Genomic DNA, 23,118 nt, shown 5'->3' on the forward strand with positions numbered 1-23,118 from the left:
CAGCCTCCCAGGTAGCTGGCATTGCAGGCATGCACCACTGCACCTGCCTAAGTTTAAAAAAAATTTTGCAGAGATGTGGTCTCACTGTGTTGCCTAGGCTGGTCTCAACCTCCGGGAGCGATTCATCCGCTCAGCCTCCCAAACTGTTGGGATTACAGGCGTGAGCCACCGTGTGTGCCCAGCCCACAGTCACACACATACACACACACGGGGCGCGGTGGTACAACAGGACCCCAGAGGAGCCCGAGGGCAGAGCCCGCCACCACCTTCAGTTCCAAGAGGCGGAGACTCCCGGCAGGAGGCGGCAGCAGGGAGCTCTTGGGGCCACTGAGAGCTCAATGGCTTTTCCTGCAAGTTCTGTCATCACATACCAAATGCCACGGCTGCCAGGCAGGATGGCACTGAACACTGGGGGGAGCTGTGTGAGCCCTTCTCACAGATGCCCAGGGCCCCAAGACTGTGTGGCCAGACATGCAAGGGGTGTCACTTTCGTGACAAACTCCCGCCTGGCACTCCTAAGGCCCACCTGCATCCTCTCCAGGGGCTGGGGCTGGCAAGAGGCCCTGTGGATGAGGTACACATGCTCCATGTATTCTGTGATCCGCTGCAGGAAGCTCAGAGGCTCGTTGAAGGCGATTGGCATCGTGATCTTGGACAGCTCCTGAAAAGATGGGGAAGACCCGCTGGTTACTGCTGCCTTCCTGATACTGCGGGGCTGCTCCATGCCCCTGCTCTGAGCATCCCTTTATGGAGCCGCAGACTCTGGGGTTGAACCAGATCTTCAAACCCCCCATGGGTGAGCCACTCCCTGCCCCATCAGCCCCGCCCTGTGAGCTGCGCTGCCATCAGACCTAACTCGTAATCTGTGCTGAGCCTGCAGAGGTCTCTGGCGTGACACCCCTGAATCCTCCCTGCTTCCCCAGCCCACTGCCCCATTCCAGACACACAGACTGTCACAGGGGCTCCTGGGCCTACCCACGCCCCCTCCCCGACTCCACATCTTCTCCACCCCACTTCCAGAGTAATGGCCCAGGCTGGGTACGGTGGCTCAGGCCTATAATATGAGCATCCTGGGAGGCCGAGGCGGACAGATCCCTTGAGGTCAGGAGTTCAACACCAGCCTGGCCAACATGGTGAAACCCCGTCTATACTAAAATTACAAAAATTAGCCATGCATGATGGCGTACACCTGTAATCCCAGCTACTCGGGAGGCTGAGGCAGGAAAATCGCTTGAACCCAGGAGGTGAAGGTTGCAGTGAGCCGAGATTGTGCTATCGCACTCCAGCCTGGGAGACAGAGCCAGACTGTGTCTCAAAAACAAACAAACAGACAAAAAACAAAGTAGCGGTCCCAAAGTAGAGCCCGTGCCATTAAAAATAGTCCCTGGCTTCCCATCCCCTCCAGGGTGCCACAGACATGCCTGAACCTGGCAAATGAGGTCTCCCATAACGTGGCTCCATGTGGCTTTCCCCTAAGGCCTTCCAAGTTGGCAAAGGTGCCTCAGGTGTCTGCTCCCAGGCCCTGGGCAGCACAGAGCAGGTGCATGCTTAGTGGTGGAAGCTGGGAAGGTGCCAAGGGGACAAGTGTCCACAGGGGCCACTCTTCCTGCTGGGCTTCTAAGAAAGGGATCCCAACAGCTGGGCATTCCAGGAAAGCATAGCTGTGTACCTCAGGGCAGGCTCTTCAGGAAGGAGCAGGGTCTGGGGTGGCCAAAGCAGAGGCAGAAGGAGAGGGATAAGGAGAGGACCCAGGTTCCCAAAACTCAGCGTCCGTGCTGGGAGGGGGGCTCTGCTCAGACGCTGGGTCAAAGATGAGTGCAGGGACCGAGGCTGAGAGTACAGGGCAGACGCACAGAGCCTGCGGCTCAGGCTGCTGCAGGGGCGAGCAGGCCCCAGATGGCACCGGACACACAGGGACTGTGGGCTTAGGAGGGGCTAGAACTGGATTCCAACTGAGGCAGCCCCAGCACGTGGGTGTGGCCAAGACTGCACAAGGGAATGTGGCTGCTGAGGAAAGCAGGAAGAGATGTGACCCTCATGATCAGAGCTCAGCACTGCAGGAGCATGTGGGAGAGAAAGAAAGAAGCCCCGAAAGAATGAGCAGAAAAGCAGACAGATGGAGGAGCATTTGCAATTTACATTCCAGACCAGGGTCAACAGCCCTCCCATGCTCTAAACACCTGGTAAACTAGAAGAAGCCACAGTCCACAGCGGCCAGAGATGGGGCCAGGGAGGCCAGGAAGGAAGTGCGGCCAGCGGCCCTGAGCACTGGGGAGATACTGCCTTGCTCAGGTCAGGAGAGATGGTATCGCAACTGCATGCAGCTCCCACCTGGAGAAAGCCCCCCGGCTGCTGTGGAAATGCACAGTGATGCAGCCCCACAGAGAGGACTGGGCCACTTCCAGCAAACTCTACGGGTATTTGCCTCTGACTGAGCAGCCCCACTTCTAGGAACTTACACGCACGGCTCTTTACCCCCCAGAGCCTCGGCCAAACACACACGCAGGGCTCTCTGCTGCAGCATGACTGGATCCATGAAAGACCAAAAATGACCCATATGTCCAACAATAGGGCATCAGTCCAGTGAGCTAGAGGGCAGCCGTGTGAGGGAGCGCCATGCCTTTAAACATTGAGAAGTCAGCTAGGCGAGATGGCTCATGCCTGCAATCCCAACACTTTTGGAGGCCAAGGCGGGGAGGACCACTTGAGGCCAGGAGTTTAAGACCAGCCTGGGCAACAAAGTGAGACCCTGTCTCTACAAAAAAAAAAAAAAATTTTTTTGAGTTGGAGTCTCGCACCGTCACCTGGGCAGCAGTGCAATGGCGCGATCTCAGTTCACTGCAACCTCTCTGCCTCCTGGGTTCAAGAGATTCTCCTGCCTCAGCCTCCCGAGTAGCTGGGATTACAGGCATGCAGTGCTATACCCAGCTAATTTTTTGCATTTTTAGTAGAGACGGGGTTTTACTATGTTGGCCAGGCTGGTCTCGAACTCCTGACTTCATGATCCGCCTGCCTCTGCCTCCCAAAGTGCTGGGATTACAGGTGTGAGCCACTGCCAAAAATTTTTTTAAAAGTAGCTGGGCATAGTGTTGGGTGCCTGTAGTCCCAGCTACTCCAGAGGCTCATGTAGGAGGTTCACTTAAGCCCAGGAGATTGAAGTTACAGTGAGCCATGATCCTCCCACTGCACTCCAGCCTGGGTGAAAAAGCAAGACTCAGTCTCTAAAAAGAAATAATAAATAAATAAATTAATTAATTAAGAAGTCACTGCATATTGCTATAGATATACTACCGAATTTTAAAAGGCAGAGAAAGTCTCTCATTTATATAAAGAAGTGGGGAGAAGATACATACAGAATCAGCTGTGTGATGCGTGAAAGATGTGCCCTAAACTTGGCTCCTGATCCCCTGTGGGGAAAGCAGAGAGCACCAGGAGGGTACAGGGACAGGAACCTGACCCTCCTGGAATACACCTTATGTGATAAATTTGACGCAGGACCCATAATTTAAAAATAAAATAAAATTCTAAGAAGTCATCTCTCAGGCTGGTGTGGTGGCTCATGCCTGTAATCCCAGCACTTTGGGAGGCCGAGGTGGGTGGATCACAAGGTCAGAAGTTCGAGACCATCCTGGCTAACACGGTGAAACCCTGACTCTACCAAAAATATAAAAATTAGCTGGGCGTGGTGGCAGGCACCTGTAGTCCCAGCTACTCGGGAGGCTGAGGCAGGAGAATGGCATGAACCCGGGAGGCGGAGCTTGCAGTGAGCCAAAATTGTGCCACTGCACTCCAGCCTGGGTAACAGAGTAAGACACCGTCTCAAAAAAAAAAAAAAGTCATCTCTCAATATCAAAAATGAAACAAATGAACTTACATCATTCCCTTGGTGGCACAATCACCCAGAGAAGAAGCACCCAGGTGGTCTGGAAATGCAGGCATTTGACCGGGCGCAGTTGGCTCACGCTTGTAATCCCAACACTTTGGGAGACCAAGGTGGGTGGATCACAAGGTCAGGAGTTCGAGACCAGCCTGGCCAATAAGGTGAAACCCCGTCTCTACTAAAAATACAAAAAAAAAATAATAATAATAATTAGCCGGGCGTGGTGGTGGGCACCTGTAGTCCCAGCTACTCGGGAGGCTGAGACAGGAGAATCGCTTGAACCCAGGAGGCAGAGGTTGCAGTGAGCTGAGATCGCACCACTGCACTCCAGCCTGGGCGACAGAGCAAGACTCCTTCTCAAAAAAAAAAAAAAAAAAAAAAAAAAAAGCAGGCATTTGAGATATGCCCTGAGGACAAAGACAACTGGCAACTGCAGGAGCCACAGACATGAGCTATCTCAGCAAAGACACTATCAGCAGCAGAGCTGGTCCCGCAGGTATGTGGGGCAAAGTGAGTGAGTCACAACTATGTGCCGGTCTAAATCTATCCTCGCCAGGGCTGCCGAAAACCGGGACTGTCAGTGAGGGAGAAAAGAGATGCAGACACGAGGCCGCAGAGGGTAGGTGGAGCCTGCTGGCCCACATTGGAAGCATCACCGAAACAAACAAAAACACAGTTCCTAGCTGTAGGAACAGCCCTCGAAATAAGACCACCCCAGTGGCCTCCTCAGAGCCTGGCTGTGGTCCTGAATTCTCCTTCTCTCCCTGGACAAGTAGCTGATTCCACACCCCAGATGGTAAATGCACAGGAGAGGCCTGAAGCTCCTTTTGTAAAGGATTCCAGGCCACCTTGAATAGACTCTCACTGACCAAAGATGGAACAATGTGTGGACTGGAAGACATCAATAAGTTAAATGCTAGGAGGTAAACAAAAGACAAACTAGCTGGTTACATGAGTCACACTGGATGATGCCAGTGAAAGAACACATTAGGTGAAAACTTCAATAAAGAGGAAGAATCGCTCACTGGTCCTGACTTTCCTAAACTGCATTTACAGCAAAGGAAGGGGAACCTCTCACCACAGAAATATCCCTGGTAATCAATAAAGGGTGATCATGTTGGCACAGCTCCAACTAGCATCTCCTCCTGAGTTAATGGACCCAGGCTCTGAGTGCCCACAGCTTGCTTTGTTTGTTAGAGGCAGGGTCTCGCTCTGTCACCCAGGCTGGGGCGCAGCAATGTGATCACTGGTCACTGCAGCCTCAACCTCTCAGGCTCAAGCGATCCTCCTGTATCAGCCACCCGAGTAGCTGGGAGCCTGGGCATGCACCACCACGCCCGGCTAATTATTTTTTGTAGAGATGGGATCTCACTTTGTTGCCCGGGCTGGTTCTGAACCCCTGGCCTGGAGCGATCCTCTTGCCTCAGCCTCTGACAGGGATTATAGGCATGCGCCGCCGCACGCCTGACCTGCCCACAGCTTTTAAATTCAGAGAAAGAGCAAAAAAAACGGCTTCCTGACAGAGGGACACAAACAAGGTCCACACAGGACTGCAGACACCAGACAGCAACGCGTGAGGCCGCTGGACGTCTGAACACAGAGCGAGTCTCTGATGAGATTAAAAAACTTTTTTTTTTTTTTTTTTTTTGAGACGGAGTCTCGCTCTGTCGCCCGGGCTGGAGTGCAGTGGCCGGATCTCAGCTCACTGCAAGCTCCGCCTCCCGGGTTTACGCCATTCTCCTGCCTCAGCCTCCCGAGTAGCTGGGACTACAGGCTCCCGCCACCTCGCCCGGCTAGTTTTTTTTTGTATTTTTAGTAGAGACGGGGTTTCACCGTGTTAGCCAGGATGGTCTCGATCTCCTGACCTCGTGATCCACCCGTCTCAGCCTCCCAAAGTGCTGGGATTACAGGCTTGAGCCACCGCGCCCGGCTAAAAAACTTTCTAAAGTTATTTTCTAAAGTATAATAATATCAGAGTCACATTAAAAAGAATCCTTATCCTTTAAATATATGTAAGAAATATTTACAAACAAAAAGATGTCTGGAATTTGCTTCAAAATATGAGGGAGGAAAGAAGCAGGGACGGGTGTGGACCAAACAGCATGAGCCACAGCCAATAACTGTGGATCCAGAACGAGCCACAGCCAATCACTGCGGATCCAGAAAGAGCCACAGCCAATCACTGTGGATCCAGCTATGGGGACGTGGGCTCGCCACTGTCTGTCCACCTCTGTCTGTGTTGGGACTGTCCATGTTGCCAAGTGTGCTTGTGTTTTTTCAATACAAGCTGAGAAGTAGTAAAAAGAGAGGAGTGCCACCAAAACCTCCAGAGGGGAGTGTTTCGAAGTGAAGTGTGAGGGGTGGAGCCGCCCCGCAAGGCCCCTCCCAGCACCTTTCCACTACGCCTGCCAGTCCTACATGCTCACATGCAACTTTCACCTCAATCCCTCCACAACCCTCACCTAGGGAATGCAATTTACATCATTTCATGTTGTTGAAAAGATGCTTTTGGTCCTAGAATCTTTATTTTTTTTTTAAGAGATAAGGTTTCCCTCTGTCATGTAGGCTGGAGTACAGTGGTGAAATCACGGTTCACTGCAGCCTCAAACTCCCAGACTCAAGCCATCCTCCTGTCTCAGCCTCCCGAGTAACTGGGACTACAGACATGTGCCAACACACCTGGCTAATTTAAAAAATTTTTTTGTAGAGATGGGGTCTCACTGTGTTGCCCAGGCTCTGGTCTCAAACTCCTGGCCTCAAGCGATTCTCTTCCCTCAGCTTTCCAAAGCACTGGGATTACAGGCATGAGCTACTACCACACCCAGCCTGTCTTAGAATTTAAAAGAGTCAAAATTAGGTGGTTTGTCAGTTTCACAAAAAGACTTTCATCATCTATACCAAGACAGATATTTTTGTCAAGACCTGAATTAGCCACATAGTCAAAAATGTACCAAAAACACTGCTGAAAGAGAAAAAAAATCTCAAATGGTTTATTTTAAAAGAAACATATAGATATATACAGAAATACAGATGTGTATGTATGAGCATTAGCACACTCGTATTTTCCAGCGCCATCTGCTGAGAGGGCCTGCAGGCAGTGATACCTCAGCAGCAATGAGCTCACCCAGCACCAGGTCGTGGTTTCTAAACACCATTACCCAGTGAATGCGCTCCCTGGGGAAGTGGTTGATTCCAGGGTTAAGGCAGGGAAAATATAAGCTGAACTAGAGTATCCTTTAGTGCCTGAAATAAGTGTTCAGAAAAGGACGGGGGTTCAGCAGAAGGGGGAAAACCAACCTGGAAGAACTCTCAATGCCAAAGGTAGAACAATTTGAGCAATTACGTAAATAAGGACTATACTGGAATTCAACGCACAGAAAATACATGCTCATGAGTCCATACTAATACAAATAAATAACTGAATAAATATATAATTAGGGGAGAAGGGACAGCTCTCCTTTACAGAACAATTCCAATGAATAAAGGTAGAAGACAGAACGAGAATAGAAAATCCCCATTAGAATGATTTCAATAAAACCCACCAATGGATGCTACAATTAGCAAGCGGAATCCAAGTGTCTCCCCCAAAACATTGATTACAACAAGAAACGCAGCAACTCTGCAGTGGAGACACTTGATCAGGTTAACCAAGTGATCAGGTTAACAGTCCCCCTAACAAGACATGTGGATATCACAGAGCCCCTCAGACCAGGCCCTGGCAAGGGTACCTCACTTCTGTGTGTGCCCAAAACACAGAACCTCATTCTAAGAACAAAACATCAGACAAACTCAAATTAAGGAAAAGTCCACTAAGTAACAGACCAGAGCAGCTGTCACCAAGTGGAGGAGCCCAAATGCCATGAGGGTCCTGGGACAGGAAAGGACATCGGGGACACTGAGGAAATACAAGTGACATGTGGAGCTAAGATGCATTTCTTTTCTTTTTTTTTGAGACAGAGTCTCGCTCTGTCGCCCAGGCTGGAGTGCAGTGGCCGGATCTCAGCTCACTGCAAGCTCCGCCTCACCGGTTCACGCCATTCTCCTGCCTCAGCCTCCAGAGCAGCTGGGACTACAGGCGCCCGCCACCTCGCCCGGCTAGTTTTTTGTATTTTTTTTTTAGTAGAGACGGGGTTTCACCGTGTTAGCCAGGATGGTCTCGATCTCCTGACCTCGTAATCCGCCCGTCTCAGCCTCCCAAAGTGCTGGGATTACAGGCTTGAGCCACCGCGCCCGGCCTAAGATGCATTTCTTGCTTCGGTCACTGACCTATGGTTACTCCGAGAGATGCCAGCATCAGGGGAGCTGGGTGGTGGGTTTACAGGAATGCTCTGTGCTATTTTGTGATTTTCCGTAAGTCTAAAATTATTTCAAAATAAAAAGTTGAGAAAAAATGAAGTTCCCTCTGGAAAAAAAAAACTAAAACATAAGGGCAAAAAATCACCGGCACTAGAAGACATGGTCTGAGCAACAGTGACGTCGTGTGTCCCCAGGCCATTTGAGTTTTCAGTCATTGAGCGCTGGCCCAGGAACCAGTAGGGTACAGAAGGCACAGGACACTCCCCGCCCCTGTGAGGCACAGCTTGTTCTCACAGTCAGGAAAGATCATGAAAGGGAAAGTCTGTAACTTCTGGGCCCTCATTACCCAGCTAGTTTTTCTGTCCCAAACCCTGAGCCCCTGACGAAGGCTGACGCCCCTCCTGCAGCTCAGCATGTGGCCGGGGAGGGTGCCTCGGAAGCCCCACCCACCTCACGCAGGACACAGGGCTGGACGGGTACCTGCAGGATGGTTCTTATGTCCCGTTTCACCTACAGAACACCTCTTCCCCTGACATGCTTGTTCTTTGTTTGTTTTACTGTCTTAATCTCACGCTGTTTATAAACATGAGAGTGCATTTTTTCTTTCTTTCTTTTTTTTTTTTGAGACGGAATCTCACTCTTGTCACCCAGCCTGGAGTACAATGGCGCAATCTCGGCTCACTGTAACCTCCGCCTCTCAGGTTCAAGCAATTCTCCTGCCTCAGCCCCCCGAGTAAATGGGATTACAAGCATGCGCCACCATGCCCGGCTAATTTTGTATTTTTGGTAGAGACGGGGTTTCTCCACGTTGGCCAGGCCAGTCTTAAACTCCCGACCTCAGGTGATCTGCCCACCTCAGCTTCCCAAAGTGCTGGGATTACAGGCATGTCCCCGGCAAGAGCGCATTTTCTTAAATCACTAGCACTGCAATACCTTCCCAGGAGTCAGTGGTGCAGCCCCACGCGTGAGCATGGGCCCCCGGACTCACCAGGCCGACACACTTCTTTAGAATGGTCCACACGCTGAAGTCGCTTCTGCTGAACATGGGAGCCGGCAGTGACGTCCTGCGGGGCACGAAAGGGGTGCGTGTGGGTGAATTCAACACAGGACTCCGACCACTCAAGGTGGCTGCACTCAATGACCATTTCTCGTTAATTCTGACACTTAAACATTGGCATTTCTGCATTCTGGCATGCCTAGGGACACATGGACACAGCTGCTGCGAGAAGCCTTCCACACCCATGTTCCCAGGGCCTCCCAGGAATGGTCATGACAACAAAGACGGCCAGCTCTGCAGTCTTGGCCCCACAGTGGCCGTGCTGTTGTTTCCTCCCAGAGCTGGGGGACAGGGCAGCAGCACGGAGTCCCTCTGCCTGCACAGTTCACAGCCTTCTGGGGGCTCCTGGTGGGTCCTTGGGGCAGCAGCCAGACCACAGGCAGAGGTCAGGCCACGAGGGCACCAAGAGTGACCCGAACTAAAAGCTTTTCAGCCCTTTAGATACGTGTTTGCCTTCCTGAGGAGCATTTCTTTCTAGGTAATCTTCCAGTCGGCTGCAAGGGGGAGCCCACGCCATCACGCTTGCACCAGGAGACCCTCACCCCCACCACTGCTCACCGCTGATCGACCTGGGGACCACTGACCCGGGGCCCTGGACTCCCCGCCAGGAATGTGGAGCTGGAATGAGACACTGTCTCCATCTAGGAGGGGAGTGCCTGAATGGAGACAGAAACTTCGATTTGGGGAGAGGCATGCCAAACCCACACAGGACACCACAGAGCGAGGTGCAAAGAAGGTGCTGCAGAGTGGGGGCCCAGGGCTCCCTGCTGCTCACAGCCCTCCAGAGACACCCCAGGGCTCTCCTGCTGAACTCCCATTTCATGGAAGCTGCTTTGAGGGGTGTTTTGCCTCGCACCCAGCAGAACCTTTTTTTTTTTTTTTTTTTTGAGACGGAGTCTCGCTCTGTCGCCCAGGCTGGAGTGCAGTGGCCGGATCTCAGCTCACTGCAAGCTCCGCCTCCCGGGTTTACGCCATTCTCCTGCCTCAGCCTCCCGAGTAGCTGGGACTACAGGCACCAGCCACCTCGCCCGGCTAGCTTTTTGTATTTTTTAGTAGAGACGGGGTTTCACCGTGTTAGCCAGGATGGTCTCGAACTCCTGACCTCGTGATCCGCCCGTCTCGGCCTCCCAAAGTGCTGGGATCACAGGCTTGAGCCACCGCGCCCGGCCTCCCAGCAGAACCTTGACACCGACACTCTGACCTCTGGAGTGATGAAAGCACATGCTCTTGCCTGCTCTGCTCCTGAGCTATGCCCTGGGAATGCCACATCAGGGCAGCTGGGTCAGGGCACACTACTGGTATCGGGGCAGGAGGGAGAGGACACAGCAGCTATGAGGCGGGGTGGAAAATAAAATGAACATCTGCTGAGTGCCAGGCCCGGGCTGCCGGAAGCCAGCACCCAGCTCTGCTCTGCCGTCATCCGTGCACTCATTCAGGGAATACTCTGTGATTCGGGGTCGCCACCAGGAGGGGAATGTGGCTCTGCAGAGGGTCAGGTCACATCCCCCAAGGATATAACCCTGCATGGAGATGGGATGCATAGGAACTACATGGAGATGGGATGCATAGGAACTGCATGGAGATGGGATGCATAGGAACTGCATGGAGATGGGATGCATAGGAACTACAGCCATGAAGGAGGAGAAGAGAGGCCCCAGGCCGAGGGAGCAGAGGGAGTTGATGCACCAGAGGACCTGAAAGAGGCCCCTGCAGCTCGGGCGGGAGGCAACAGGGCTCAGGCCTGGGCCCGAGGGCCCAGGTGAGGGTACTGGCCTTCATCCTAAGAGGTGAGTGACCACATGGTGCACTGTCCAAGCTGGGTCATTTCTTCCAGTAGAACAGGGCACCATTCACACACAGCTCTGTAGGACCAGGAGTGTGAGGCCGGCCATGTGGCCATCCTGCCTGAGTTTTAGGCAGAGGGTGATGGAGTGGGGGGTTCAGATCTGTCTTTTGAAAAATGCCTCTGGGCTGGGCATGGTGGCTCCCACCTGTAATCACAACACTTTGGGAGGCCAAGGCAGGTGGATCACTGGAGGAGCTCGAGACCAGCCTGGCCAACATGGCAAAACGCTGTCTCTACTAAAAATACAAAAATTAGCCAGGCATGGTGGCGTATGCCTGTAATCCCAGCAACCCAAGAGGCTGAGGCAAGAGAATCACCTGAATCTGGGAGGCAGAGGTTGTAGTGAGCCGAGGTCGCACCACTGGAGCTGCTCCAGCCTGGGTGACAGAGTGAGACTCCGTCTCAAAAACAATAAATACATATATACACAAATGCCTCTGCACAACAGCTGGAATAAAAGGCAGGGATGCAGAGGTCACTCTGGAAATGGGTGGCTGGGTAGACAGGCATGTGGCAGAGGAGACAGAAGAACTGAAGGACCCAACAGCATTGAAAATGGCCACAGAGTCAGGGCTAGAAAACAGGGACGCAGAAGGAGCAGGGGTGGGGGCTCCCACATCTGTGGGGTGAGAGAACGAACAAACAACAGGTGAGATGCACACGTGGGCGCCCGAGTGGACCCACCAAGCAGGGGTGTGGGCCTGTAGCTCGAAGGAGAGCCTGAGGCCAGACTGGAACAGCTCCCTGGAGCTGACACACACATCAGCAGCTGTGGCTGGAGCCCGCAACGCAATGCCACCAGCTCCAGGGCCACTGCCTGCCCCACCTGACACTTGTCCTGCCTTCGTGCTTTTTTTTTGTTTTTTTTTTTTTTTTTTTTTTTTTTTGAGATGGAGTCTCGCTCTGTCACCCAGGCTGGAGTGCAGTGGCGTGATCTCAGCTCACCGCAACCTCCGCCTCCCGGGTTCAAGTGATTCCCCTGCCTCAGCCTCCCGAGTAGCCAGGACTACAGATGTGCACAACTACGCCCGGCTAATTTTTTGTATTTTAGCAGAGACAGGGTTTCTCCATGTTAGCCAGGATGGTCTCGATCTCCTGACCTCATGATCCGGCCGCCTCAGCCTCCCAAAGGGCTGGGATTACAGGCATGAGCCACCGCGCCCGGCTCGTGCTTCTATCAACAAAGACTGACGACTTCTTCCTGTTTTTTTTTTTTTTTTTTTTTTTTTTTTGAGACAGGGTCTTGCTCTGTTGCCCACACTAGAGTGCAGTGGCGCCATCACAGCTCACCATAGCCTCAAACTCCTGGGCTCAGGGGATCCTCCTGACTCAGCTTCCCAAGTAGCTGGGACCACAGGCGTGCACCACCATGCCCAGCTAATTATTTTAATTTTTTTGTAGTGGTGGGGTCTTGCCATGTTGCCCAGGCTGGTCAACTCCTGGGCTCAAGTGATCCACCTGTCTCAGCCTCCCAAAGTGCTGGGATTACAGGCATGAGCCACCGCGCCCAGCCAAGGACTGAAGACTTCTCATGATGACCACTGTCATCGGACTCTACCTACATGAAAACGAACGTGGTGGAGGAGGAAAGGGAATGGGGTCTTGCTACATCAAGCAAATGAAACCCTTCTCGTCCTGTAGGGGTGAGAGCTGAACACACCACAATAGAACTCCGATGAGACAGAGGATGAGCGTGGCTGCCCATGGAAGAGCAGGAGGGTCTGTGGGAAATCAGCAAGGGGTCTGATGATCGAAACGCCATGCACTGTTTGTGGCACTTCTTAGATGGGGAAAGGCCCTGCCCATAAAATTGCCATCTGCTGATTCCAGGAGCCGAGAGGCATGGAGTCTCTCAGAACCCTTGCGGGCCGGACACAGAAGGCTGTCCGGACAGGAAGGCCAGGCAGCCGTGGGGGTGCTGCTCCAGCTCAATGCTCGTGAGGGCTGAGGGTACCCTGAAGAGTATTTTTGGGGTGATTACAGACGCATTTTAGAAACAACGGATGTGAGAGAACATACCTGTGTTTCTGAATTCCATTCTCTTGAGAGGGCCTCTCCCCAACTTTCCCAATCCGATTATTTTTGCTGGTGTCCAAGTCAATCATTCCCGTGACTTTCTGATGTGCCTCTGAAAATTCCCCAGAAGAGTTATCAGAATCAAAGCCTGTGCGAGACAAGAAAATGGTAATTTTCGCTGGACCTGGAAGATTTTTTAAAAGCCTACCTCCAAGAATTCTGACTATTCAAGCAGATGACTAAAGCTCTAAGTTGTCTGAATGGACACATTTGGAAGAATTAACTCTGGTTCCCCAGAAGTAGACAGGGTGCAGAGAGAGCAGGAGCACACCAGGGAGCTTCCCTCCTAAAGGCCACTCCCAGCGAGCTCCAGCGCCCAGGCTCCTCCCACACTTATGACTTGAAGTCCAGTTCCAGGCCACGAGTTTCATCTCCCACAGGAACCCTTCATCATTTTTATCTGTGACTTGCATGCTCTGGGTGGGCCACTTCTATCGGATTCAAACCCTCCCCAAGGCTGCAACGTGCCCGTTGTGGCTCAGGGCTTGTGACCAAGCTCTGCACCTTGGTCTGAAACACGCCTGCTGACAATGTTTCAAGGGAGACCATCACGGCATGCAAAGGCACCACTAATCTGTACCCAGCTAGGGAACAGTCATGGAGGTGCCACACATGTGGCTGGACTCGGAGTAGACTCTGGATGAAAGGGGACTCTGGAGAAGGAGCTCTTTAGAATCTGAGTGAGATCCAGCCATGCACGCGCTCCTGGAGCAAAAGTCCCGGAGAAGAATGGCCGGCCGCTGCCCTGGCGGGGTGGGTCCTTCCCCAGGACAGAATGGGCGACTAGGGAACAGGAACATACGTCTCCCTTCAACTCCTGTCAGTCTGAGTCACTGGAAGGGCCAAGTTCTGCACCAGAGCCGAGTGGAGTGGGGGCTGGGGCCCCACGATGAGTCAATTCCGTGGGGACTCTGGGCCTGCAGGAGCCGGCGACCACCCAATGCTTCCATGGGGTGAGGGCTCCACGTAAGGGGCACAGGCCCAGGAGGGTCAGGCAGACAACTGCGGTCGGACCCCACATGCAGACAAGCCTGCTACAGGTTCCACGAGAACAAAGCAAAGCTGCTGCGTCCTATCCCTCCACGCGGCAGAGTTCATCCATAAAGGCAGTGCTGGGGTGGATGACATCGTGATTTTGAGAGAATGGGTTAAAAAGGAATCCTGAAATGGCCCACGGTTTCTGAAATAGCCTGCCACCTCTCATGTTTTGTGCTCTGTCCCAAAAGCAACATCTCTAACTCCTCACTCTGAAGTTATCTTGAAAACATTCTCTACTTAAGGGAATTCCGGGGGGCGGGACCTGCCCCTGTCCAGAAGAATAAAGCAGCACATCCCTGGCAGCCACTGCAGCCTCTGACTCAGCCAACACTACACGGATGGCCTAATAACATTCTAAGACACCGCATGCATTTATTGTAGAAAAACAGAAAATACAGACGAGCCAAGGAGGAAGCTGAGATCTCCTATCCTCGGCTCCCTCGGAAGCCCCGCTTTTTTTAGCCCCTCTGCGTTCACAGCCCTTAATCCCACACACACTGTTCATGTCCTGCAAACCTTTCCTTTGAACGGCACTGATTCTTAAGACAAATGCCTAATGCGACCACTCATTTAACAACTGCTTAGTTTACATGCTTCTGAAATCAGAGTTACAAACTCAGATGGATACTATAGGCGGTGAAGGAGTCAAGAGTCTGCCTCTAACACAGGTATTTCATCGCATTAAGAGATGGGCCGGGCGCGGTGGCTCAAACCTGTAACCCCAGCACTTTGGGAGGCCGAGACGGGCGGATCACGAGGTCAGGAGATCGAGACCATCCCGGCTAACATGGTGAAACCCCTTCTCTACTAAAAAAGTACAAAAAAAAACTAGCCGTGTGAGGTGGCGGGCGCCTGTAGTCCCAGCTACTCCGGAGGCTGAGGCAGGAGAATGGCGTAAACCCGGGAGGCGGAGCTTGCAGTGAGCTGAGATCCGGCCACTGCACTCCAGCCCGGGTGACAGAGCGAGACTCTGTCTCAAAAAAAAAAAAAAAAAAAAAAAGAGATGAAGTGGTTTTTTCCTTCCATTATTTATTTTGAAGCCCAAGAATTGAGGGGAGAAATTCTTGTCACCTAGATATCTGTCCCTTCCATCTCATGCTTGGGGACATATGGAGAGGCCCTGCCGTGCAGGAGCAGCGCCCCACAGTCCCGTACACCCTGTGGCTCCTAGAACAGTGGAGTCCATCAGAGCACCACATCACACACTGCTGGGGCCTCTGGGAAGTCACAGCAAACTGACTCAAAAAGCTCAGAGGTGACCAGGAACGGTGGCTAATGCCTGTAATCCTAGCACTTTGGGAGGCCAAGGTGGGCGGATCACCTGAGGTCAGGAGTTCAAGACCAGCCTGGTCAACGTGGTGAAACTCCGTCTCTACTAAAAATACAAAAATTAGCTGGGCGTGGTGGTGGGCGCCTGCAATCCCAGCTACTCGGGAGGCTGAGGCAGGAGAACTGCTTGAACTCATGAGGAGGAGGTTGCAGTGAGCTGAGATCATGCCACTGTACTTCAGCCTGGGCGACAGAGCGAGACTCTGGCTCAAAAAAAAAAACATTCCAGAGGTGTTTGGGAAAGTATCAGTCACACCAAGACCCCAGACAAAAAGGACATCCTATGAGACTCCCAGGAGAGGAGGGACCTCAAAGCTGCGCTCTCAGTGACAGACGTGGCGTCCCACTCAACGGCAACCTGAGGATGTGAGTGCCTGACAACCCCTCCACTGTGTGGGGTTCAGCAGAGAACACAGAACGACCACGGATGAGGTGCAAGCTCCACAGGCCCTCCTCTGAGAGTGCCTCTGAGGAAAACACGCTGCAGATAATCCGGCTATGAAATCATGGAAAATGACTTAGAAATTGAGACTCTGAAGCTGGTAAGGAGTGCAGCATCCCCTTCTCCTGGGGTTTTGGATAAGAGTAAGTCAACCATCTTGGGCTGCCAGCGCAGGTATGGGAGCAGCACAGCCTCGGAACACTCAGCCCGCTCCAGCAGGGCCCCAGACCGGAGGTGCCACCAGAGCCATCAACGTGTCCTCGGGGCATGGCCACAGAGACCCTCCTGACACACCCACTCCAGCAGGGCCACCGACTGGAGGTACCAACGGAGCCATCGACGTGTCCTTGGGGCGTGGCCACAGAGACCCTGACAGATCCTTGCGTGGCAGGAACTCCAGAAGTGCTTCTAAAGATGGTCGCTAATTCCCGGCCTGGGGCCGCATTTCCAAAGCCGCTCCTTTCTGACCCTGACACCTAAGGACAAGGGAACATCCAAGAGAATCTCCTGATGCACCTGCCCACCAGCAAGGGTCCTTTCCAGAAAAAAACAAGCGGAATTCCAGATGCCGACTCTGAGGCACAGAAGAGTGGAGAATGAACGTGAGAACCTGACAGACACGAGCTCAAAGGATTTCAGGCTCTTCCCTGTGCCAGGAGAAGGGGCGGCTCTGGGAGGCCAAGCTGCCAGCCCTGCCCGCCCTTCCCTCTAGCCGGCCCGTCACATGCCCATGAGAGTGACTGGACGCCAAAACACATTCTTTTCAATCAAGCCACAGGATTTCATTCAGACCACAGGCTGCAGGCCGCCACTTTAAACCATCGTGCTAAAGAGAACAATAACTATGCTCTGCGGCTGTCAGTGTGGCCAGGGAGCCAGGGGTTTGCTGTCTGACGGGAGCGTCAAGCAGTGCCAGGCAAGACAGGGCCGGTATGTCCAGAACGTTCTCATCGTGATGCAGGAATAAGGGTAAAGACGGCCATCTCAGGAAACCAATGAAACGATCTGCACCCCAGGACACTCTTGGGAAGACTTAAACCATGTCAGCCGAAGGCAAGGCTTTGTCCACCTCTGGGATGGACGTTAGATTTTGTTGAAGAGTCCGCGTTTGGGATCCTGAATGCTCCACGCACTGCTTTACTGAGCATCTTTACACCCCAAACGCCAGGCCCAACATCTGAATCCAGGGACGCTCACCCTTCCAGTACGTCCCTAGTTGGTTCTCTTTCAACTCACCTGAGACGGCATCAAAGAATTCTTCCTCTCCGTTCATCCTTCAGCAGCCAGCCTCCACTGCCCCTGACATGTGCTCTTCTACTGAATCATCGTATCTGATCCACATCTACAGTGTAAGGAATTCCACGAACTTTCTCTTGGAAAAATCCAACAGACACTGAAGATCTAAAGGCAATAAAATTTGGGCATACTTAGCTTCCAGAAGTTTCGTGGTTTAAAAACATTTTTAAAATACCCATTCACCATCCTAAACTCAATCTAAATTACATGCAAGCAAATTAGTAAAATAAATTATCACATCACAAACATGATTTCAAAAAGTAAATGAAAGGAAGCATTTATAACATAAGATCAATCAATGAATAAAAGACCAGTAAGTCACCCCTATAAGAAGAGTTGTTTCTAAAAAGCATTATCGGGCCGGGCGCGGTGGCTCAAGCCTGTAATCCCAGCACTTTGGGAGGCCGAGACGGGCGGATCACGAGGTCCGGAGATCGAGACCATCCTGGCTAATACGGTGAAACCCCGTCTCTATTTAAAAATACAAAAAACTAGCCGGGCGACGAGGCGGGCGCCTGTAGTCCCAGCTACTCGGGAGGCTGAGGCAGGAGAATAGCGGGAACCCGGGAGGCTGAGCTTATAGTGAGCTGAGATCCGGCCACTGCACTCCAGCCTGGGCGACAGAGCAAGACTCCGTCACAAAAAAAAAAAAAAAGAAAAAAAAAGCATTATCAGCCAGGCACGGTGGCTCACGCCTGTACTCCCAGCACTTTGGGAGGCCGAGGTGGGCAGATCACTTGAAGCCAGGAGCTTGGGACCAGCCTGGCCAACATGGTGAAACCCTGTCTCTACTAAAAATATAAAAATTATCCAGGCATGGCGGCGCACGCCTGTAGTCCCAGCTACTTGGGAGTGTGAGGCAGGTGACTCTCTTGAACTCAGGAGGTGGAGATTGCAGTGAGCTGAGACTGTGCCATTGCACTCCAGCCTGGGTGACAAAGTAAGACTTTGCCTCGAAATAAACAAATAAATAATTAAAATAAATAAAATTAAAATAATATTAAAAGCATTATCTACAGTTATGTAAGAAAACAATAAAACATTAATTTGGGAAAAGTCATGGGAGCAGACAGGGTGTGGTGGCTCATGCCTGTAATCCCAGCATTTTGGGAGGCCAAAGCAGACGGATCACTTGAGGTCAAGGGTTCAGAGACCAGCCTGGACAACATGGTGAAACCCCGTCCCTACTATAAATACAAAAATCAGCCAGGCATGGTGGCAGGCACCTGTAATCCCAGCTACTCGGGAGGCTGAGGCAGAAGAGTCGCTTGAATCCGGGAGGCGGAGCTTGCAGTGAGCCAAGATCATGCCACTGCACTCCAGCCTGGGCAACAGAGCGAGATTCCATCTCAAAAAAAAAAAAAAAAAAAAAAAAAAAAGTCATGGGGGCAGTCGGAGAGAGCAGGTTAGCTTCAGTGAGGTGTTCGGCATCTGAGGTTCAAACACAGCTCAGGAAGTTTTGCTGAAACTCATTGCAAACATTCACCAGAGGCTGGAACAAATGGCTGTATAAGTAAATGGAAAATTATGTCGAAAATTTCACATCTACCTGAAACCAACATCAATTCTAGAGAATTGAGACTGCTATGTAAGTTAGTGCTACCAGGATAAACTGAAGTAAACTTACATTTTCTCACAACTACCTTAGCTCAATATTACAGAACTCATGCCTATTAGCGTCTCCCATCGGGAAAAGCAGCGTTGGATGAACGACAAGAGAAGGAAGCCAAAATCAGCATCCTTACTTGTGTCAGAAATACAAAAACCAGCCCAGAGCTCTTTGCACAGTTCTGAGGGTGAGGGTGCCAGGGGCAAGAACGGCCCCCAGTGCTCGGCGACCCCCCAAGCGGCTCATCCTGCAGCCCTGCCATAGCTGCACGGGGCAGCAGCAGCTGCTTCTCTCCAGACAACAGGACAGCCACCACCTCCCCTGAGAGACTCTCCGGTGTCTCCCAGTTCCTCCCCACTTCCCAGCCAGCCTGAGGCAGCCCCTGAAGGCCGGCGCAGACAGCCCTGCTCACGGCCAAGGTGTGCTTGCCCTTGCAGACAGGAGAAGTCGCTGTCACTTACTCAGGTCCCCCTCACAACTGCAGTGATGTGCTTCCCTCTTCAGAGCCACTGAGGAGCCAGGGCTCCCTGAGGAGATGTGGCTGAATCCAGGACTGGGCTCCTCTTGCCATGGTAGCAAGGAAGCTGCCCAGGAAGACTGGGGTGTAGAGTTGGAATGTGCATCGCTGCAAACACACGCTGAAATCTGACTGCCATGTGACAAGGTTAGGAAGTGGGGCCTTTGAGAGGTGGTGGGACTGTGAGGGCTCTGCCCTCAGGAATGGCTTAATGCTGTTTTATAAAAGGGTCTGTTATAAAAGGGTGAGTCAGCTGTGCATGGTGGCTCATGCCTGTAATCCTAGCACTTCAGGAGGCCAAGGTGAGCGATCACCCGAGATCAAGAGTTCTAGACCAGACTGGCCAACATGATGAAACCCCGTCTCTACTAAAAAAAATACAAAAAAATTAGCCGGGCATGGTGGCAAGTGCCTGCAATCCCAGTTACTTGGGAGGCTGTGGCAGGTGAATCGCTTGAACCCAGGAGGCAGAGGTTGCAGTGAGCTGAGATCACACCACTGCACTCCAGCCTGGGCAACAAGAGCGAAACTCCATCTCAAAAAAAAAAAAAAATGAATAAATAAAAATAAATAAAAGGGTGAGTTTGGCCCCCTTTTGTGTGCTCTCTCCTCCCTCCCTCTGCCTCCCCCTCCTTCTCTCTCCCTTTCCCTCTCTTCTCTCTCTCCTTCCCTCCCTCTCTTCCCTCCTCTCTTGCCCTTCCACCTTCTGCCATGGGATGACAGCAAGAAAGCCTTCAGCAGACACCAGCACCTTGAACTGGACTTTCAGACTCCAGAATGAGGAGCCTGCACAATGCTGCTCATTCTAAACTGCCCGGCCTGTGGCATTGCTGTAGCAGCACAACACAGCCTATGCCAGCGGCTCTCGTTGAATGACGCAGGATGAACCTACGGAAGCTCCCACAAGAAAGAGGAGACAATGTGAGCACCAGTATACGGGAAGAGGCTGAAACACAGTGAATACATTCAAGTCCAGAGTTCCTAAGATACTAAAAAGGAGATTAACTGGTCATGTTGGATGATGCCAGTAACTCCACAAGTTATTTTGAAACTGGCAAATAAGGGGACAGCATCCTGCCTTCCCTATACACACTGCTGTGCCACTGTCGCCAGGTAACAGGTGAGAAAATTGCGCTTCATGGAAGCATCCCAGCAAACAGATGAACAAGGCACATAGGTTCGTGACCATCATCATTAGATGACACTGGGGAATTCATGTATCCAGGCACTGACCCCCAAGAGACGGCTTTGGGTGCCTCCCGGGGAGAGATCACATTGTCACTGCTGAAACAGTCTTGCCAGGAACACGGAGCCCAGGTTTGCCCAGTTTCTAGCTTTATCTACTAACGTGGTCTGGATGTGTTCCCACCACCAAACCTCCAGTTGAGATGTGATCCCGGTGCTGGACGTGGACCTGACAGGAGTGTTTGGGTCACGGGGGTGGATCCCTCACGGCTTGGCGCCGTCCTCCTGGTCCTGGGCAAGGATGAGTTCCCATGAGATCTGCTTGTTTAAAGACGTCTGGCACTTCCCACACCCTCTCTCACTCCTCCTCGCGCCACGTGAGGTGCCTGCACCCACTTCGCCTTCCACCATGAGTAAAAGCTCCCTGAGGCCTCCCCAGAAGCTGAGCAGATGCCAGCGCCATGTTTCCCGTATGGCAGAACCGTGACCTAATTAAACTACTTTTCCTTATCAATTACCCAGTCTCAGGTATTTCTTTATAGCAACACAGGAACAGCCTAACACACCTCCCAACTTAGGGAAGCACAGAGACCAGAGGCCACGGGGACACAGCAGCAGCACCTGGACCGCGGCTGCCTCGCCCAGCAGACCCGGCCTCCGCAGGAAATCAACCACACTGAAAAAGCAGGCGCCCAGGAGGAGAAAGGAAACCTCACGACCTCGACCGAGTGGCTATTTCGTGGGCGTGGGCACACCATGTTCGACTACATGCCAACGTGGGGGTGCAATCAGCAAAACCCACGCACGACCAAGCCCAGAGTCTCCAACAAATCAATTACAAAGACGAGAGAGAGAGAGGGAGAGGGAAGGCTTCTCACCATCTTGATTATGGTGATGTTTCCATGGGTGCACATGCGTATCAAAACCTATCGTACATGTTACATGTGTGCAATTTATCATATGCCAATTATACCTCAAAAAAGCTATCTTTAAAAAAAAGACATACCAGCCAGGTGCAGTGGTTCCCGCTCGTAATCTCAGCACTTTGGGAGGCTTAGGCAGGTGGAGTGCTTGAGCCCAGAGGTCGGGTATCAGCCTGAGCAACATGGCAAAACCCCATCTCCACAAAACATACAAAAATTAGTCGGGTGTGCTGGTGTGCCCACCTATGGTCCCAGCTACATGGGAGGCTGAAGTGGAAGGATCACTTGAGTCTGGGACATCAAGGTTGCAGTGAGCCATGGTTACACCACTGCACTCTAGCCTGAGCGACAGAGTGAGACCCTGTCTCCAAAAAAAAAGACATACCAGTTAAAATGATGCTTGAAGCAGGATTCAAACAAGGCCTACACACAGGCAGACAGGATTTGATGGAGACATTTATAAGACAGTGGAAATCTGAACAGAGTGAGTATCTGATGGCAGGAGGATTCCTGCTCATTTTTAAAATGTCACGATAGGCCGGGCATGGTGGCTCACGCCTGTAATCCCAGCACTTTGGGAGGCCGAGGCAGGTGGATCACCTGACCAGCCTGACCAACATGAAGAAACCCCGTCTCTACTAAAAATATAAAACTAGCCAGGAGTGGTGGCACATGCCTGTAATCCCAGCTACTCGGGAGGCTGAGGCAGGAGAATTGCTCGAACCCGGGAGGAGGAGGTTGCAATGAGCCGAGACTGCACCATTGCACTCCAGCCTGGGCAACAAGAGTGAAAATCTGTCTTTAAAGAAAAAAAAAAAAAAAAAGGCACGATAGTATGAATATCTTTTTGAGAGAACCCTAAAAAAAAAATCCACTGCTCTGCACTATGTGAAAAGCCTCCCAGAATAGAAAGCAAGTTAGAATTAGAAACCATTTTATTCTCCCTTTTGCTTGCTTTTTTTTTTTTTTTTTTTTTTTGAGACAGGGTCTTGCTCTGTCATCTAGGCTAGCGCGCAGTGGCGCAATCACAGCTCACTGCAGCCGTGACCTCCAGGGCCCAAGCCATCCTTCCACCCCCACCTCCCGAGTAGCTGGGACCACAGGCACACACGACACGCACCATCACACCCGGCTAATTGTTTAAAAAACTGCTTGTAGGGACAGGGTCTTTCTATTTAGCCCAGACTAGTGCTGAACTCCTGGACTCAAGCAATCCTCCCAAATCAGCCTCCCAAGGTGCTTGGACTCTAGGTGTAAGACACTGGACCTGGGCCAGGCGCGGTGGCTCAAGCCTGTAATCCCAGCACTTTGGGAGGCTGAGACGGGCGGATTACGAGGTCAGGAGATCGAGACCATCCTGGCTAACACGGTGAAACCCCCGTCTCTACTAAAAAAATACAAAAAACTAGCCGGGCGAGGTGACGGGCGCCTGTAGTCCCAAGCTACTCGGGAGGCTGAGGCAGGAGAATGGCGTAAACCCGGGGGGCGGAGCTTGCAGTGAGCTGAGATCCGGCCACTGCAATCCAGCCCGGGCAACAGAGCGAGACTCCAGCTCAAAAAAAAAAAAAAAAGACACTGTACCTGGCCCGCTTGCCTTTTTTGAAATGCTTCCCTGCCTATAACA

At 52.0% G+C, this 23,118-nt stretch overlaps 1 protein-coding gene across 3 annotated transcripts in view; it reads right to left on the reverse strand.

Moving 5' to 3' along the window:
• The window catches only part of OSBPL2 (oxysterol binding protein like 2), a 60,250-nt gene that overhangs the window by 22,907 nt on the left and 14,225 nt on the right, over positions 1 to 23,118 (reverse strand). The window contains exons 1-5 of one of the 3 annotated variants that reach the window (XM_030914849.1): positions 19,331 to 19,450; positions 17,201 to 17,365; positions 13,099 to 13,243; positions 9,165 to 9,240; positions 527 to 661 (exon numbers count right to left, since the gene is read on the reverse strand). In XM_030914849.1, coding sequence (XP_030770709.1) covers positions 527 to 661; positions 9,165 to 9,240; positions 13,099 to 13,243; positions 17,201 to 17,237 — 393 coding nt within the window. In that variant the 5' untranslated portion in view covers positions 17,238 to 17,365; positions 19,331 to 19,450. Of the gene's footprint in view, positions 1 to 526; positions 662 to 9,164; positions 9,241 to 13,098; positions 13,244 to 17,200; positions 17,366 to 19,330; positions 19,451 to 23,118 lie in introns of those variants that run through there. The other 2 variants (XM_030914850.1, XM_030914848.1) reach the window with 2 other exon arrangements.

Source organism: Rhinopithecus roxellana, chromosome 13, assembly GCF_007565055.1.
Source record: "Rhinopithecus roxellana isolate Shanxi Qingling chromosome 13, ASM756505v1, whole genome shotgun sequence".
NCBI classification, from domain to species: Eukaryota; Metazoa; Chordata; class Mammalia; order Primates; family Cercopithecidae; genus Rhinopithecus; species Rhinopithecus roxellana.